This window comes from Somniosus microcephalus, chromosome 10 (genome assembly GCF_052327205.1).
Source record: "Somniosus microcephalus isolate GS21.2 chromosome 10, FLI_Smic_1.0, whole genome shotgun sequence".
Lineage (NCBI taxonomy): Eukaryota > Metazoa > Chordata > Chondrichthyes > Squaliformes > Somniosidae > Somniosus > Somniosus microcephalus.
The window spans coordinates 198,746,349-198,765,250 of record NC_140996.1 but is presented as its reverse complement, the minus strand read 5'-3'; the positions used below and the strand labels follow the sequence as shown (position 1 = coordinate 198,765,250).

Sequence of the window (18,902 nt, the reverse complement as noted above, 5' to 3'; positions counted from 1 at the left end):
TGCCGTTTGCAGAAGAGAGTTCCAAACTTCTACCACCCTTTGTGTGTAGAAGTGTTTCCTAATTTCACTTCTGAAAGGTCTGGTACTAATTTTTAAACTATGCCCCCTAGTCCTAGAATTCCCAACCAGTGGCAATAGTTTCTCTCTATCTACCCTATCTGTTCCCCTTAGTATCTTGAAAACTTTGATCAGATTACCCCTTAACCTTCTAAATTCTAGGGAATACAACCCTAGTTTGTGTAATCTCTCCTCGTAACTGAACCCTTGAAGTCCGGGTATCATTCTGGTAAACCTACGCTGCACCCCCTCCAAGGCCATTATATCCTTCCTAAGGTGTGGTGCCCAGAACTGCTCACAGTACTCCAGGTGTGGTCTAACCAGGGCTTTGTACAGCTGCAGCATAACTTCTACCCCCTTGTACTCTAGTCCTCTAGATAGAAAGGCCAGCATTCCATTAGCCTTTTTGATTATTTTCTGTACCTGTTCATGACATTTTAATGATCGATGTACCTGGGCCCCCAAGTCTCTTTGGACCTCCACTGTTTTTAGCTTTTCACCATTTAGAAAATAACCTGTTCTATCCTTTTTAGGTCCAAAGTGGATGACCTCACATTTGCCTACATTGAAATCCATTTGCCACAGCTTTGCCCATTCACTTAATCTATCGATATCCCTTTGTAATTTTATGCTTTCGTCTACACTGCCTACAATGCCACCTATCTTTGTGTCATCGGCAAATTTGGATATATGACTTTCTATGCCATCATCTAAATCGTTAATAAATACTGTGAATAGTTGAGGCCCCAAAACAGATCCCCGCGGGACACCACTAGTCACATCCTGCCAACTTGAGTACCTATCCATTATCCCTACTGCCTGTCTCCTGTCGCTCAGCCAATTTCCTAATCAGGTCAATAATTAGCCCTCAATTCCGTGGGCTTCTACCTTAGTTAATAATCTCTTATGTGGTACTTTATGAAATGCCTTCTGGAAGCCCATATAAATAACATCCATAGACATTCCCCTGTCCACTACTTCAGTCACCTCTTCAAAAAATTAAATCAGGTTTGTCAGGCATAATCTACCTTTCACAAATCCATGCTTTCTCTCTCTGATCAACTGAAAATTTTTGAGGTGTTCAGTCACCCTATCCTTAATTATAGACTCTAGCAATTTCCCGACAACAGATGTTAGGCTAACTGGTCTATAATTCCCTGGATTCCCCTCTTGGCATTCTTAAATAGCGGAGTGACAAACGCAATTTTCCAATCTAAGGGAACGATTCCTGAATCTAGAGAACTTTCGAAGATTATAGTTAGGGCACCTGCAATGTGCTCACCTACTTCCTTTAACACCCTGGGATGGAAACCATCTGGTCCTGGGGATTTGTCACTATTTTCTTTATTTTCTTCATTACTGTTATTTTACTTATGTTAATTTTATTGTGTCCCTGTCCCCGATTCAGTATTAGTTTCCTTGGGATTTCTGGCATGCTATCCTCTTCTTCTACAGCTGGTGTCAGTTGTGGCTCAGTGGGTAACACTGAGTCGACTCTGAGTCAGAAGGTTGTAGGTTCAAGTCCAGGGACTTGAGCACATAAAGCTAGGCTGACACTCCAGTGCAGTGCTGAGGAAGTGCTGCACTATTAGAGGTGTCGTCTTTTGGATCAGACATTAAACCGAGGCCCGTCTGCTTTCTCAGGTGGACGTCAAAGATCCCATGGCACTATTTCGAAGAAGAGTAGGGGAGTTATCCCCGGTGTCCTGGCCAATATTTCTTTTCTTCTTGGGCAGTCCCTCGGAACTGAGGATGACTTGCTTCCACACTAAAAATGAGTTCTCAGGTGACTGAGGCCAATATTTATCCCTCAACCAACATAACAAAAACAGATTATCTGGTCGTGAAGCCAGCCAGAAATCCATTCTTCTACTTATCCCCTGACTCCGCATTCTCTGACCTTGTTCATCAGTCTATTATGGGGTACCTTATTGAAGGCCTTTTGAAAATCCAGATAAATTACATCTACTGCATTTCCATTGTCTACTCTCTCTGTTACCTCTTCAAAAAATTCAATAAGGTTGGTCAAGCAAGACTTTCCCTTTTGAAATCCATGCTGACTATTCATTATTATACTTTTGGTTTCTAGATGTTCTTCTATTTTCTCCTTTAGTAGGAATTCCATTATTTTTCCTACCACCGATGTTAAGCTGACTTGTCTATAATTACCTGGACATGTTTTATCCTCCTTTTTAAATATCGGTATTATGTTAGCTAACCGCCAGTCCTCTGGCACTACACCTTTTTCCAACTAATTATTAAACATGCGTAGTAATGCCTCTGCTAGCACTTCCCTAGATTCTTTTAAAATGCGTGGAAGCATTCCATCCAGACCAGGGGTTTTATTCTCTTTGAGTTTGATTAGTTTATTTAATATATCCCCTTTTTTATTTGAAATGCCCTTATCTCATTACTAATCTCATCATCCAATGTCATGTCCACCTGTTCTATCTCCCTGGTAAATACTGAAGCGAAATTTAATAATTATTTAATATTTCTGCCCTCCCTCCATCGTTACCTGTGGTATTATCCAGTCTATCCTTTAATGGCCCTATTTGTAAGAATTCGCAATAATTTACAGTTCTGAAGATTCATGTTTTTTTGATTAAAGTATCCCTGGGCAATGTGCTTTTTAAATTTCCAGGGATAAAATGGCTGTCACCACATGGCCGAAGACAAGGACAATGCTTTGTTTACAAAGCAATTGAATGCTATTAGCATTTGTTTGTATGTCGAGTGGATCCAAAGGACACCTAAACTGCAGAAGAGACTTTTTGTATCTTAAATGGGAAGCGTTAACATTTGAAAGGATTTTAAATCACCCAGTACTGGACAATAGAGCAGATGTATCTCCCTTTTGTTTCAGCACAGGGAGCTCTGAAAATCACATTAACTCAATCTAACCACTTTGAGTTAGCCTATCACAGCTTTGGGGTTAATTTTGCACACAGCCCTTGCAAGGCAGGATGTGAGGGGCTCACCAGGTATAAAAAAAGGGCTGAGCAGCCAGCTCGCTCTCTTGACGCTTGACTCTCTTGACTTCCTGGGACGATAGGTGAGCTCTCTCTCTCTCTCTCTCTCTCTCTCTCTCTCTCTCTTCGCTGGACCACATGTCGGCAGAGTTTCTGACTCCACACAAGGCAACCTAGCAGGAGTTAAGGGGGGATGGTGATTTAAGGGAATTGCTAAGATTGTTTAAATACATTGTAGCCATTGTATCCCTCGTTTTTGCCGTGTGTACCCCCTTGATATATAGTTTTACAATTTTACTGTGTTCGTGTGGGATAGTTTGATATTGTGATTATAGTTTCTTTTAGTTAATAAAGCTTGATTTTTTTCTCTCATCCAAACCACGTGTTCCGTTTTAATATCATTAATTATAAGTTCCTCCACTCAGAACTAAAGGAGGGGTAGCGATTAGAAACCGCTGTTTTAAAATTGGTTTTATTGGAATTGGTCTGATGTGCAGGCAAAGGCTGCAAGACCAGGAAAATTGCTTTAAACCAGTTTAAAAGAAGCCCCCGTAATCCTTACATATTCCTATCCCAACCTTTTTTTAATTGATGTGTCTATAAAATATTTTACTATTTTGTTTTATGTTCCTTGATAATTTAATTTCATAATTTAATTTGCCTCTCTAATTGTTTATTTTTACTTCTCTCCTAATCTTTTGGTATTCTCTCTTACCATGCACTCCTCTGCTGTCTGTGTACTTAATGTATGCCTCTTTCCTTACCGTCAATTGTTCCCTTATGGCTTTATTCATCCATGGAGTCTCATTATTGTTTAGTTTGTTCTTTCCTTTTAGCGGAATATAATTTTCCTGCACTCTGTTGAACACCGTTTTATATGTTTCCCATTGCTGTTCTACATCGTTGTTTGCCAATATTGTTGCCCTTTTCTTCCCCCAAGTTCTATTCTCAGCCCCTCAAAATCAGCTTTTCTCCAATCTATTAACCTGGTTTTCATCATACTTATGTCTTTATCAATTATCATCTTAGAGCGTATTATATTATGGTCACTATTGCCTATATGTTCCCCCACTTTTACTCTCTTATCTGCTCTGGTTCATTCCCCATTACTAGATCCAATAGCGAATCCTCCTGCGTTGGGCTTTTTACAAATTGGGTTAGAAAGCTGTCCTGTACACATCGTAGGAACTCCATTCCCTTATCCCCTTTACCTACCTCTTCTGTCCAATTACTATCGGGGTAATTGAAATCCCCCTTCATTATTCTATGCTTTTTCCTCATTTCCCTAATTTGTCTGCATATTTCTTCCTCCACCTCCCTTCCACTATTAGGTTGTCTGTAGACTACGCCTATTAGTGTGATTAATCCTTTATTGGCCCAGAAATTCGGGTCGGGGGCTTCACGCAGGTGCAAGCCCCCGACCTGCACTTACCTAGCGCGCCGGCTATTGTGCTATGGAATTCCGATCCGGGGCCTGCTCCAGTTACTGGCGCGCAGTGCTTGCGTATCCCAGGGGCGCAGTTAGTTCGATGCGTCCCCTGGGATCACGTGGGCCATGGGGAGCCAATCGGAGCAGGGAATGCTCCATTCATAAGTTTGACAGGAAGAGCTGTCAAAACTTAGAAATACTACGGGCCCCAAAACATCACTAAATCTTCAAATAAATTTTTTAAAAATCACATTTTTAAAATAAACTATAAATTACATGAAATAACTATTTTAAACAATAATTTACATTTTTGAAAAAAATAATTTTATTTTCTAACGGGGCTAAAAATAAACTTACCTTTCTTTAAAGCATGTTGGAAAAAATGTGGAAAAAATGTTTTAATTTTAATTAATTCACCACTTACCTTGTAAAAAGCAGGCCTTACGCCTGCTTTTTATATGTGTAAATTCTGCAGACTTACCCTCCCGGGAAAACCTGTTAAAAAAAAAAACCTAAGTTTGATGCGCACACGCAGCCTCTCCTGCGCACACATTCCACCTCTTAACCCCTTCGTTCAGGGGAACGGAAGTGCCGGTTTCCTGCGCATGCACAGTGCATGCAGGAAACCGGCACTTCCATTGGGCTTACGGGTGAGTGCCCCGTGCGTACTCACCCGTGGAGACCCGAATTTCTGGGCCATTATCTTTTACCTCTATCCATATGGGTTCTATTTTTGTCTTGCTGATATCTGCGTCACTTTTTTCTGCTGCCATTATGTTATCCCTAATAAGTACAGCTACTCCACCTCCCCTTTTTCCCTTCCTGTCTTTTCTAAATATGTTATACCCTGCAATATTTAATTCCCAGTCCTGATTTTTCTGTAGCCATGTCTCAGTAATCCCTACTATGTCTGGTTCCTCGCAACGCATGATTGCCTCCAGCTCCCCTGTTTTATTACGGACACTGTGTGCATTGCTGTACAGACAGTTTAACTCATTTCAATAGGATTTCCTCTATCTTTATGTTTAACCATCTTTTTAGACTCCTGGGGGGGAAAATTGGGTCGCGCCCCCTTTGGGGCACTAACTTTTAGCGCCTCAAAAAAATTAGCACCTCCGTGGCCAAAATTCACCGGTAGCGCCCCAAGGGGGAGGCGGGGCGCTACTGGAAGCGCCCTGCCTCCCTCTTGGGGCGCTGCGAGTGAATATCGCGGCACATCGTGCCGCAGTACTGCAGGCCTTCCTCCCCTTATTAAAGGGGAGGGGCCCAACTTGGCCACCAGGGATTGGAGTGCCGGCAAAAGAGCCCGGCACTCGAGAAGTGCCAGGCTCTAGGAGCGCAGCCGGCACCCCACGGGGGGGGGCGGGTGCGGGTGTTGCAGAGGAGGCTGGAGACGGCAGAGGGGGCAGGTGCTGGCAGGCGTCCAGCAACAAAAATGGCCCCCTGGCACCTCCTCATTAATTTGCGTCGCCCCGGCCGCAGGTAGGACCCCCTGACTCCGTCGGACATAGCGTCCGGCAGTAAATCAGGGGGAGAAACAGAAGCTAGGAGCAGGAGTAGGCCATTTGGCCCCTCAAATCCGCTCCGCCATTTAATGAGATCATGGCTGATCATCCAAATTCAGTACCCTTTCTCCCCATATCCCTTGATCCCTTTAGCCTCAAGAAATATATCCAACTCCTTCTTGACTATATTTAATGAATTGGCCTCAACTGCCCTGTGGCAGAGAATTCCACAGGTTCACCGCTCTCTGGATGAAGAAATTCCTCCTCATCTCAGTCCTAAATGGCTTACCCCTTATCCTTAGACTGTGACCCCTGGTTCTGGACTCCCCCACCATCGGGAACATCCTTTCTGCATCTAGTCTGTCTAGTCCTGTTAGAATTTTATAAGTTTCAATGAGATCCCCTCTCATTCTTCTAAACTCTAGCGAATATAAGCCTAATCGACCCAATCTCTCCTCATACGTCATTCCTGCCATCCCAGGTATCAGTCTGGTGAATCTTCGTTGCACTCTCTCCATGGCAAGAACATCCTTCCTCAGATAAGGCGACCAAAGCTGCACACAATACTCAAGGTGTGGTCTCACCAAGGCCCTGTACAACTGCAGCAAGACTTCCTTGCTCCTGTACTCAAATCCTCTCGCTATGAAGGCCAACATACCATTTGCCTTCTTAAGCACCTGCTGCACCTGCATGCTTACCTTCAGCGACTAGTGCACAAGGACACCCAGGTCTCATTGCACTTCCCGTTTTCACAATCTATTGCCGTTCAGATAATAATCTGTCTTCCTGTTTTCGCCACTGAAGTGGATAACCTCGCATTTATCCACATTGGGCAGATGCATAGCAAATGCAGTATAATCACCCAACCTGTCCAAATCGTACTGGAGTTTCTCTGCATCCTCCTCACAGCACACACGCCCACCCAGCTTTGTGTTGTCTGCAAACTTGGAGATAGTACATCTAGTTCATTCGTCTAGATCATTTATATATATTGTGAATAGCTGGGGTCCTAGCACCGATCCCTGCAGTACCCCATTGTCACTGCCTGCCACTCGGGAAAAGACTCATTTATTCCAATTCTTTGCTTCCTGTCTGCCAACCAGTTCTCTATCTAAGACAGTACCTTACCCACAATCCCATGTGCTTTAACTTTACACGCTAATCTCTTATGCGGGACCTTATCGAAAGCCTTCTGAAAGTCCAAATACATCACATCCACTGGTTCTCCCTTATCTATTCTACCAGTTACATCCTCAAAAAATTCCAGTAAGTTAGTCAAGCATGATTTACCTTTTGTAAATCCATGTTGACTTTGTCCGATCCTGTCACTGTTTTCCAAGTGCTCTGCTATTACATCTTTTATAATGGACTCTAGCATTTTCCCCACTACCGATGTCAGGCTTACCGGTCTATAATTCCCCGTTTTCTCTCTGCCACCCTTCTTAAATAGTGGGGTTACATTAGCTATCCTCCAATCCATTGGAACTGTTCCAGAGACTATAGAATGTTAGAAGATGACCAGCAATGCATCTACTAGTTCTAGGGCCACTTCCTTAAGTACCCTGGGATGTAGATTATCAGGCCCTGGGGATTTATCGGCCTTCAATCTCATCAATTTCCCTAACACCATTTCCCTACAAATACTGATTTTACTCAATTCCTCCCTCTCATTAGACCCTATGTTCCCCGACATCTCTGGGAGGTTATTTGTGTCCTCCTTTGTGAAGACAGAACCAAAGTATGTATTTAATTGGTTTGTCATTTCTTTGTTCCCCATTATATATTTCCCTGATTCTAACTGCAAGGGACCTATGCTTGACTTCACCAATCTTTTTCTCTTCACATATCTATAGGAGCTTTTACAGTCAGTTTTTATGTTCTCTGAATGCTTACTCTCATATTCTATGTTCCCCCTCTTAATTAATCCCTTTGTCCTCCTTTGCTGAACCCTAAACTGCTCTCAATCCTCAGGTTTGCTGCTTTTTCTGGCCAATTTATACGTCCTCTCCTATCCCTAATTTCCCTTGTTAGCCATGGTTGAGTCACCTTTTTTGTTTTATTTTTATGCCAAACATGAACGAACAACTTCTGTAGTTCATCCATGCGATCTTTAAATGTTTGCCATTGCCTATCCACTGTTAACCCTTTAAGTAATATTCCCCAATCCATCCTAGCAAACTCATACCTCATACCATCGTAATTTCCTTTATTTAAATTCAGGACCCTAGTCTCTGAGTCAACTACTTCACTCTCCATCTTAATGAAGAATTCGATCATATTATGATCGCTCCTCCCCAAGGGGCCTCGCACAACAACATTGCTAATTAATCTTTTCTCATTACATAATACCCAGTCTAAGATGGCCTGAGCGCTAGTTGGTTCCTCGACATATTGGTCCAGGAAGCCATCCTGTATACACTCTAGGAATTCCTCCTCCACAGTATTGTTACTAATTTGGTTATCCCAATCTATATGTAGATTAAAGTCACCCATGATAACTGCTGTGCCCTTATTGCACGCATCTCTAATTTCCCGTTTAATGCCATCCCCAAATTCAGCATTACTGTTTGGGGGTCTGTATACAACACCCACTAACGTTTTCTGCCCTTTGGTATTTCTCAGCTCTACCCATACAGATTCCACATCATCAGAGCTAATATCCTTCCTTACTATTGTGTTAATCTCTTTAACCAGCAATGCTACCCACCTACTTTTCTCTTTTGCCTGTCCTTCCTGAATATTGAATACCCCTGGATGTTGAATTACCAGCCTTGGTCACCCTGGAGCCATGTCTCCGTAATTCCAATTACATCATATCTGTTTACATCTATTGGCACAGCTAATTCATCCACCTTATTACGAATGCTCCTCGCATTAAGACACAAAGCCTTCAGGCTTGTTTTTTTAACACTCTTAGTCCTTTTAGAATTATTATTTACTGTAGCCCTGTTTGATTTACACCCTTGATTTCTCTGCCTTCCACTTTTGCTTTTCTCCTTCCTGTCTTTTGTTTCTATTAGTGCTTCCCTTTCCTCTGTCTCCCTGCAGAGGTTCCCAAACCCCTGCCATTTTAGTTTAAACCTTTCCCAAAAGCACTAGCAAACACTACCACTAGGACATCAGTCCCGGTCCCACCCAGGTGCAAACCGTCCAGTTTGTACTGGTCCCACCTCCCCCAGAACCGGTTCCAATGTCCCAGGAATTTGAATCCCTCCTCCTTGCAACATTCCTCTAGCCACGTATTCATCTGAAATAGCCTTCTCTTTCTACTCTGACTAGCACGTGGCACTGGTAGCAGTCCTGAGATTTTTTAATTTACCTCCTAACTCCCTATATTCAGCTTTTAGGACCTCATCCCGTTTTTTGCCTATATGCACCACGACAACTGGTTGTTCACCCTCCCCCTCCAGAATGCCCTGCAGCCGCCCCGAGACATCCTTGACCCTTGCACCAGGGAGGCAACATACCATCCTGGAGTCTCATTTGCGGCCGCAGAAACGCCTATCTATTCCCCTTACAATAGAATCTCCTATCACTATAGCTCTCCCACTCTTTTTCCTCCTGTCCTGTGCAGCAGAACCACTCATGGTGCCAGGAAGTTGGCTGCTGCTGCCTTCCCCCGATAAGCCATCTCCCTCAACAATATCCAAAGTGGTATATCTGTTTGAGGGGGGGGGGGGGGTGGCGGTTGGCCACAGGGGACCCCTGCACTACCTGCCTGCGCCTACTATTCTGCCTGGTGGTCACCCATTCCCTTCCTGCCTGTGCAGCCTTTACCTGCGGTGTGACCAACTCCCTAAACGTGCTATCCACGATGTCCTCAGCATCGTGAATGCTCCAGTATGTATCCATTCGCAGTTCCAGCGCCGCAATGCGGTCTGTCAGTAGCTGCAGCTGGATACACTTCCCACACACACGGTCGTCAGGGACACAGGAAGTGTCCCTGATTTCCCACATAGCGCAGGAGGAGCATGTCACGGGGACGAGCTGTCCTGCCATGACTTACCCTTTAATTAATTTAAATTAAATTAAATCAAATCAATACCACTAATTACACTACAATTAAATGATATACTCAAGGGCCCTTGGTTACTAGCACTCCCCGATACACAACAGAGACCTTAGAAACTATAACCACAAAAATTAAGACCTTCTAAATTTTATAAACTATTAATCTTAACTGTCAAACTATAGAGTAGTATAAATACTCACCTGGCCGTACTCACCCAATCAGCTGCTTCCTCTTGCCTGCGTCACTTTTTGAATCGTGACGTGGCTCCGGAACGCAGCCGCCTGTCTGTGAGATTGGTAAGCCTCTGAAAGAAAGCCCGCTAAAGTGAGTTTAAATACTCACTGTACCGCCGCTCTCTGCTCCTCCCGACACTGGCCTCTGAAAGAAAGCCCGCGAAAGTGAGTTTAAATACTCACTGCACCACTGCTCTCTGCGCCTCCTGACACTGGCCTCTGAAAGAAAGCCCGCGAAAGTGAGTTTAAATACTCACTGTACCACCGCTCCCTGCTCCTCCCGACACTGGCCTCTGAAAGAAAGCCCGCGAAAGTCGAGAATGATTCCAGGGATGAGGGGCTTCAGTTACGTGGATAGACTAGACCAGCTGGGGTTGTTCTTCTTTGAGCAGCGAAGGTTGAAAGGAGATTTGATAGTGGTGTTCAAAATCATGAGGGGTCTAGACAGAGTAGACAGAGAGAAACTGTTCCTATTGATGGAAGAGTCGAGAACCAGAGGACACAGATTTAAGGTGATTGGCAAAAGAACCAAAGGTGATATGAGGAAAAACTTTTTTATGCAGCGAGTGGTTAGGATCTGGAATGCACTGCCTGCAAGGGTGGTGGAGGCAGACTCAATCGTGATTTTCAAAAGGGAATTGGATAAGTATCTGAAGGAAAAAGATTTCCAGGGCTACGGGGAAAGGGCGGAGGCGTGGGATGAGCTGAAGTGATTTTGCAGAGAGCAGGCATGGGCTCGATGGGCTGAATGGCTTCCTTCTGTGTTGTAACCATTCAATTATGTCATGTTTCTAGGTGCATGGGAACACCAAATTCCCCTAAAAGTCACACACCATCCTAACTTGGAAATATTTTGTCATTCCTTCATCTTCGCTGGGTCAAAATCCTGGAACTCCCTAACAGCACTGTGGGAGTACCTTCACCACACGGACTGCAGCGGTTCAGGAAGGCAGCTCACCACCATCTTCTCAAGGGCAAATAGGAATGGGCAATAAATGCCCATATCCCATGAATGAATATAAATAAAAACACGACTGGTTAGATTCCAGTCTCTCTCTCTTCTTAGGCAGTCCCTCGGAACCGAGGATGACTTGCTTCCACATTAAAAATGAGTTCGCAGGTGACTGATGAGTCCAATGCAGGACCTACAGTCTCTGTCACAGGTGGGGCAGATGGTGGTTGAAGGGGCGGGTGGGTGGGGTGCTTGGGTTGACGTGCGCTCCTTGCGCTGCCTGCGCTTGGCTTCCGCTTGCTCCCGGCGAAGAGACTCGAGGCGTTCTGCGCCTTCCCGGATGCTTCTCCTCCACTTTGTGCGGTCTTGGGCCAGGGATTCCCAGGTGACGGTGGGGATGTTACACTTTTTCAAGGAGGCTTTGAGGGTGTCCTTGAAGCGTTTCCTCTGCCCGCCTGGGGCTCTCTTGCCGTGCCGGAGCTCCAAGTAGAGCGCTTGTTTTGGGAGTCTCGTATCGGGCATGCGGACAATGTGACCCGTCCATCGGAGCTGATTGAGCGTGGTCAAAGCTTTGATGCTGGGGATGTTGGCCTGTGCGAGAACACGGACATTGGTGCGCCTATCCTGCCAATGGATTTGCAGGATCTTGCGGAGGCAGCGTTGGTGGCACCTCTCCAGTGCTTTGAGGTGCCTGCTGTACATGGTCTCTACAGCCTGAATGGAATACAGAGCACAGAATCATGTCAGGAGGATCACACACCATTAACAGAACACACCTGATTTTGCTCCATTCATTTAAATGGAAGGAAAATTTGGCGGGTTCTGCAAGGGACCTGCGATCCTCCCTGCAAGACTTTCCTCTCTATGTTCCATTGAGACGATGCATAATGACCAGGTGGTAAGGATGAAAATCTATCCCAATGCTCTAACAACGGTTTATATAGCTTCAGCATTTCATATGCTTACTGTCAGTACACCTGTGCTGTGCTTGCAATGCAGCAGTGCCCCTGCCATTAAGACATAATTGAGACTGAAACACCCTCTGCTGTAATATCACAATAACAGTTTTCTGTATTTTAAACATGCATAAAGAAAAAGACTTGCATTTATATAGCACATTTCATGACCCCAGGCTGTCCTAAAGCACTTTACAGCCAATAAAGTAATTTTGAAGTGTAGTCACTGTTGTAATATAAGAAATGTGGCAGCCAATTGCTGATCTCCCACAAAGAGCAATGTGATAATGACCAGTAATCTGTTTTTGTGATGTTGATTGAGGGATAAATATTGGCCAGAACACCGGGGATAACTCCCCTGGCTCTAAACATCCACATAGGGTGGGCCTTTTTCTGTGCTGTAAAACTCTAAGAAATGCTGTGGGTCAAGTTAAGGCAGTGTTGCAGTTCTGACACTTCCAGGAGCAGTGATGTGCAAATGATGGTGCTTCTGTTGCAATGACCTTGCAGCCAGTGGTGGTGTTGTTGCAGTGAGGCGCACCCTCCAGCAGGTGGTGGTAGCGGGGGCGCTGCCGGTGCAGGAAGTGAGCCGGGCCTGGGTGGACTGGTCGGCGATGGACCGGTTGGTGTGGGCGAGCGGCTTGCTGGAGATTAATGAGACTCTGGTGATACAGCAGCGCGGAGTCCGGCTGTACGACGGCGACGAAAAGGTAAAGTGAGCGGGACTGGGCCGGGCCGCGAGAGTACGCGAGCCCCAGGCAGAGTTAGGCCCGGTCCTTGAAACCATCAGCCTCAGAACCTCATCATCGGTGAACCTGGAGCTGAGCTGGGTTTGAGGGAGATGAAAACAAGAAAAGAAAGCACTTGCATTGATATAGCGCCTTTCACAAGCGCTTTACAGCCAATGTACTTCTGAAGTGTAGTCACTGTTGTAATGCGCACAGCAAGCTCCCACAAACAGCAATGTGATAATGACCAGATCATCTGTATTTGTTATGGTGATTGAGGGATAAATATTGGTCAGGACACCGGGGATAACTCCCCTGCTCTTCTTTGAAATAGTGCCTTGGGATCTTTTACGACCACTTGAGAGGGCAGACGGTTTAACGTCTTATCCAAAAGACAGCACCTCGAACAATGCAGCACTGACTCGGTACTGCACTGAAGTGTTAGTCTAGATTTTTGTGCTCAAGTCTCTGGACTGGAACTTGAACCCACAACCTTCTGACACAGAGGCGAGAGAGAGAGATACCCACTGAGCTATGACTGACATTGTAAGCAGCTTCAAGGACAGTCTGATTCTTGCATGGATGAAATGTAATAAAAACATTTCACAAAACATTTAATTAAATCTGTATGTTTTGCCATTTAAAGGGGTCATTACCATGGCATTTGCCATGTTTCCTAACTGCCATGTTTGGTGAAAATGTGGCAGTGCTGTCGCTGGCATCAGATTAAAATATGCTTTTATACTCAGTGGGCCTGAATTTGCGGTCAGAGGCTTCCCATGGGGAAATGCCTCCGATCCGCGCCTACCTTCTGCCTCAGGATCCACGGAGACTTGCGCTCCTGGGCCACTATGCGTAGACATGTGTAGAGACCCACATATGCCGGGGTGCAGGCGGTTCGCAAGCGCCCCTGGGATCACGTGGGCCGGCCCAACCAATGAAATGTGTTTTTATGGGATCCCCATTCATGCTTATGGGGATTCCGTACGTACTGATCCCATAAAAACACATTTACATATCAAATAAATAAAAAAAGTTTAATTAAACATTTAAAACAAAAATTTAAATTTAAATTTTAAATGGGCTAAAAATAAACTTAACATATTTTGCAGGTGTTTTAATGTTTAAATACTTGAAGGGGCATTCGCTGGGCAGTGGTTGGGCAAATAGCCGGGGATGGTTCTGGGCACCCGCGCACACACCTGTAGATACCGGAAAATATGGGCCATAGTTCTTGGGCCATTGGCTCCTGCAGCCCACGACCAGATGAGGCTAAAACTGCCAGATTCAGTTAGATCTGTGGCCAGGACGGACTGTTTTCCCGTAGCCCATCTGTCTGTGTCTTGTACACGAATCACTGAAAGTTAACATGCAGGTACGGAAAGCAAATGGTATGTTGGCCTTTATTACAAGAGGATTTGAGTATAAGAGCAAAGGCGTCTTACTGCAATTATATAGGGCCCTGGTGAGACCACACCTGGAGTATTGTTTACAGTTTTGGTCTCCTTACCTAAGGAAGGATATACTTGTCATAGAGGGAGTGCAACAAAGGTTCACCAGACTGGTTCCTGGGATGGGGGGATTGTCCTATGAGGAGGGATTGAGTAGACTAGGTCTATATTCTCTCGAGTTTAGAAGAATGAGAGGTGATCTCATTGAAACATACAAAATTCTTACGGGGCTTGACAGGGTAGTTGCAGGGAGGATGTTTCCCCTGGCTGGGGAGTCTAGAACCAGGGGTCACAGTCTCAGAATAAGGGGTCGGCCATTTAGGACTGAGATGAGGAGAAATTTCTTCACTCAGAGGGTGGTGGATCTTTGGAATTCTCTAATATTTTTGAATATTAAGGGATATGGGGATAGTGCAGGAAAGTGGAGTTGAGGTAGAAGATCAGCCATGATCTTATTGAATGGCAGGGCAGGCTTGAAGGGCCAAATGGTCTACTACTCCTCCTATTTCTTATGTAAAGGCAATGGTGGCAGTGCAACCTAGGCACGCCCACCCTTGATGGGACATGGGCACGTGCATGATGACGTGTGCATTTTGTGTGCCGTAACGTCACTAATTGCTGACGCACGTGTACCAGTAGCCAGTTCGTCACGGCAGCTCAGCACTTGTGTTTCACCTCTGCCGTCGATTCTCGGGGAGACCGACGGCGCTCTTCAGAAGTAAGTTTGGGAGCGCAGTGTCACTCTCCCTAGCTTTTAAAATAAAAATATCCGATAAAACATGTTCTGTCGGTGGGAAGAGCGAGTGCGCAGCCTGTCTTTACGGGCCAGCAATGGGGTTGCCCCATCCAAGCCAGCAGCGAGTAAATAAGACTGGTTCAAGGGCAATGGTCTCATGTAGCCAGCAGGAACTCCGTGAGCCTCCAGGATTTGTTGGCAGAAAGATTTTTTTTTTAAACACTCCTCTAAGGTCAGTATAAAATCTCCCTTAGCTGATTTTGTCTTTATGGGCACTTAAAGCATTTGTGAGAAGTAAGAAAACCCATTGTATTTTGTTATGGAGGTCTCTCTTTTCAGAGATATATGAGGCGTGGCTACACACTTTAAATTTTGCTGTTTATTTGAACATCTAGGACAGGAGAGCCTATCCCCCCAGAAAGTTTAAAAATAAAGGAAACAAAATAATAAAGTTATTTTAAAATAGATAACTGGATAGAGCCCTTATCTCCAGTTGCTGTTGTAATGCAGTAGGGAGATACTGCATACCCTCCCAGGCTTTGCACCTCTGGGTGCAGCCTTGATATAGTACAAAATAAAGTCTTTCTCTCCAAGGACAACCTCTGCCCTGGAAGCATATATTTCTTCTCTTTTTACCTCCCCTCACCAAACACCATTTTCTGCTTGAGAAGTTGTGAAAAGTAGCTTGCTCTTTGATCTCTGAATATGCTGTAGTAACCAGGTACCTGGAGGTGTGTAAGAGCATTCATGGGTGGCAGCTATCATGGATATGTGTTTTCTCCATCCCTGCGGAAAAGTACTAAGCCTGTGCTTGGCACCTCCCCAGATGAGGTGGGAGTCATGCTTTTTTTAGCTGTTCAACTTTTAAATAAGCCCACATTAAAAGTTGTTTAAAAAATTGCAAAATAAAGCACAAGCCTGTTATCTTAAGGATTTCCTGCCCTAAAGAGTGTTTTCATTTTCAATATATTATTAAAAATGCATGTCCTGTCATCTTTTAATTTAAAAGTACTGTGAACCTTGCCTATGGATTTTTCAATATTAATTGTATCTAGATCTAGTGATGCCTGCCCTATGATATGATGCATTTTCCCATTAATGTGACAGCCTATGACTGTTCCATGTTCTGGCCACCAGGTAGCACCGTTGAACAGAATTGTCAACCTCTATGAATATTTTGGCCTGCCATTTCATTACCTGAAATTTCTATTTCCAAAATAAGAGTTTAAACAAAATTAAAAATTTCAAAAGTATCTATTTCACAATAACGTGGTTTAATTTATCTACTGAATTGATTTTTATCTCTTTTAATACCATCATTTTGGCCTCAGTCTGTCAAAAGCCCAGGCTTTGACTGGATTTTTTGCCCCACAACAGTTGAGGGAGAGCTTTCAGTCACATCTGTGCATTCTGAACAAGTGCAGTTTGCAGAAGTTTTCATAGTGAAGTCTGCACATCAACAGAATTTGAAGGATGGAAGGGTATATTCCTCCATCCTGTGAGGATTTGAGAGTTTCTTTGCTTTTTCCAAAAGACTTTGTAAAAAAAAAACCCAGAATTTTCAAAGCTTTTATTTAAGGCAAGTGATGCATTTATATAAATATATTACAATTGTGCTTTTCTGTTATGAACTCAGAACAACAGCAGAAGAATGTGTGAACAGGAATTGATGTTATCACATGAGAGACAGCAATGAGAATAAAAACAGCTGTTAGTGGGTTTATGTTGCTGGTTGAAAAGGAAAACTGAGATTGTGTATAGAGGATTGATATATCTTTAGTCAGTCATCACTTTTGATTGAATTTATTCAGTTAAAAATCTCTTCTGGACCCTTCGAGTCTATATGATTTTTGAAACATTTAGTTTGGAATCCCTCCTCCCATTGCCCCCAGGCCCTGAGAGCCCATCAAAAGTTTTGCAAGACCCCAAGGGATTAATTAAGAGGGGAAAAATAGAATATGAGAGTAAGCTTGCAGGGAACATAAAAACTGACTGTAAAAGCTTCGAAAGATATGTGAAGAGAAAAAGATTGGTGAAGTCAAGCGTAGGTCCCTTGCAGTCAGAATCAGGGGAATTTATAATGGGGACCAAAGAAATAGCAGACCAATTAAATACATACTTTGGTTCTGTCTTCACAAAGGAGGACACAAATAACCTCCCAGAGATGTCGGGGAACATAGAGTCTAACGAGAGGGAGGAACTGAATGAAATCAGTATTTGTAGGGAAATGGTGTTAAGGAAATTGATGGGATTGAAGGCTGATAAATCCCCAGGGCCTGATAATCTACATGCTAGGGTATTTAAGGAAGTGGCCCTAGAAATAGTAGATGCATTGCTGGTCATCTTCCAAAATTCGATAGACTCTGGAACAGTTCCCATGGATTGGAGGGTAGCTAATGTTACTCCACTATTCAAAAAAGGTGGTAGAGAGAAAATGGGGAATTATAGACCGGTAAGCCTGACATCGGTAGTGGGGAAAATGCTAGAGTTCATTATAAAAGATGTAACAGCAGAGCACTTGGAAAACAGTGACAGGATCGGACAAAGTCAACATGGATTTACAAAAGGTAAATTGTGCTTGACTAATCTACTGGAATTTTTTGAGGATGTAACTGGTAGAATAGTTAAGGGGGAACCAGTGGATGTGGTGTATTTGGACTTTCAGAAGGCTTTTGATAAGGTACTGCATAGGAGATTAGCGTGTAAAGTTAAAGCACATGGGATTGGGGGCAAGGTACTGATTTGGATAGAGAACTGGTTGGCAGACAGGAAGCAAAGAGTTGGAATAAACGGCTCTTTTTCCTAGTGGCAGGCAATGACTAGTGGGGTACCGCAGGGATTGGTCCTAGGACCCCAGCTATTCACAATATATATTAATGATCTCGACGAGGGAACTAGATGTAATATCTCCAAGTTTGCAGACGACACAAAGCTGGGTGGGCGTGTGTGCTGTGAGGAGGATGTCGAGAAACTCCAGTATGATTTGGACAGGCTGGGTGATTGGGCAGATGTATGGCAGATGCAGTATAATGTGGATAAATGCGAGGTTATCCACTTTGGTGGCAAAAACAGGAAGGCAGGTTATTATCTGAATGGCAATAGATTGGGAGAAGGGGAAGTGCAACGAGACCTGGATGTCCTTGTGCACCAGTCGCTGAAGGTAAGCATGCAGGTGCAGCAGGCGGTTAAGAAGGCAAATGGTATGTTGGCCTTCGTAGCGAGAGGATTCGAGTACAGGAACAAGGATGTCTTGCTGCAGTTGTACAGGGCCTTGGTGAGACCACACCTTGAGTATTGTGTGCAGTTTTGGTCGCCTTATCTGAGGAACGATGTTCTTGCCATGGAGGGAGTGCAGCGAAGATGTACCAGACTGATACCTGGGATGGCAGGAATGACGTATGAGGAGAGATCGGGTTGATTGAGCTTATACTTGCTGGAGTTTAGAAGAATGAGAGGGGATCTCATTGAAACTTATAAAATTCTAACAGGACTAGACAGACTAGATGCAGGAAGGTTGTTCCTGATGGTTGGGGAGTCCAGAACCAGGGGTCACAGTCTAAGGATAAGGGGTAAGCCATTTAGGACAGAAATTAGGAGGAATTTCTTCACCCAGAGAGTGGTGAACCTGTGGAATTCTCTACATAAGAACATAAGAAATAGGAGCAGGAGTAGGCCAATCGGCCCCTCGAGCCTGCTCCGCCATTCAATAAGATCATGGCTGATCTGATCCTAACCGCCAATCTACTATCACAGAACCATCTCCTGAATCTAACAGAATTAGACACACGAAATAGGAGCAGAAGCAGGATCAGGCTACACGGCCCCTGGGCCCGCTCTGCTACCCACAGGGCCATGACCGATCCGAACCTAG

The 18,902-nt window shown here is 44.3% G+C and overlaps 1 protein-coding gene across 3 annotated transcripts in view; it reads left to right on the top strand.

The window, feature by feature from the left end:
* vps36 (vacuolar protein sorting 36 homolog) overlaps positions 1-18,902 on the top strand; it is a 100,650-nt gene that overhangs the window by 9,376 nt on the left and 72,372 nt on the right. The window contains exon 1 of one of the 3 annotated variants that reach the window (XM_085999433.1): positions 12,551-12,826. The exons of 1 other annotated variant lie outside the window; for it this stretch is intronic. In XM_085999433.1, the coding sequence (XP_085855559.1) occupies positions 12,731-12,826 (96 nt within the window). In that variant the 5' untranslated portion in view covers positions 12,551-12,730. Of the gene's footprint in view, positions 1-12,550; positions 12,827-18,902 lie in introns of those variants that run through there. One more of the 3 variants, XM_085999431.1, reaches the window with a different exon arrangement.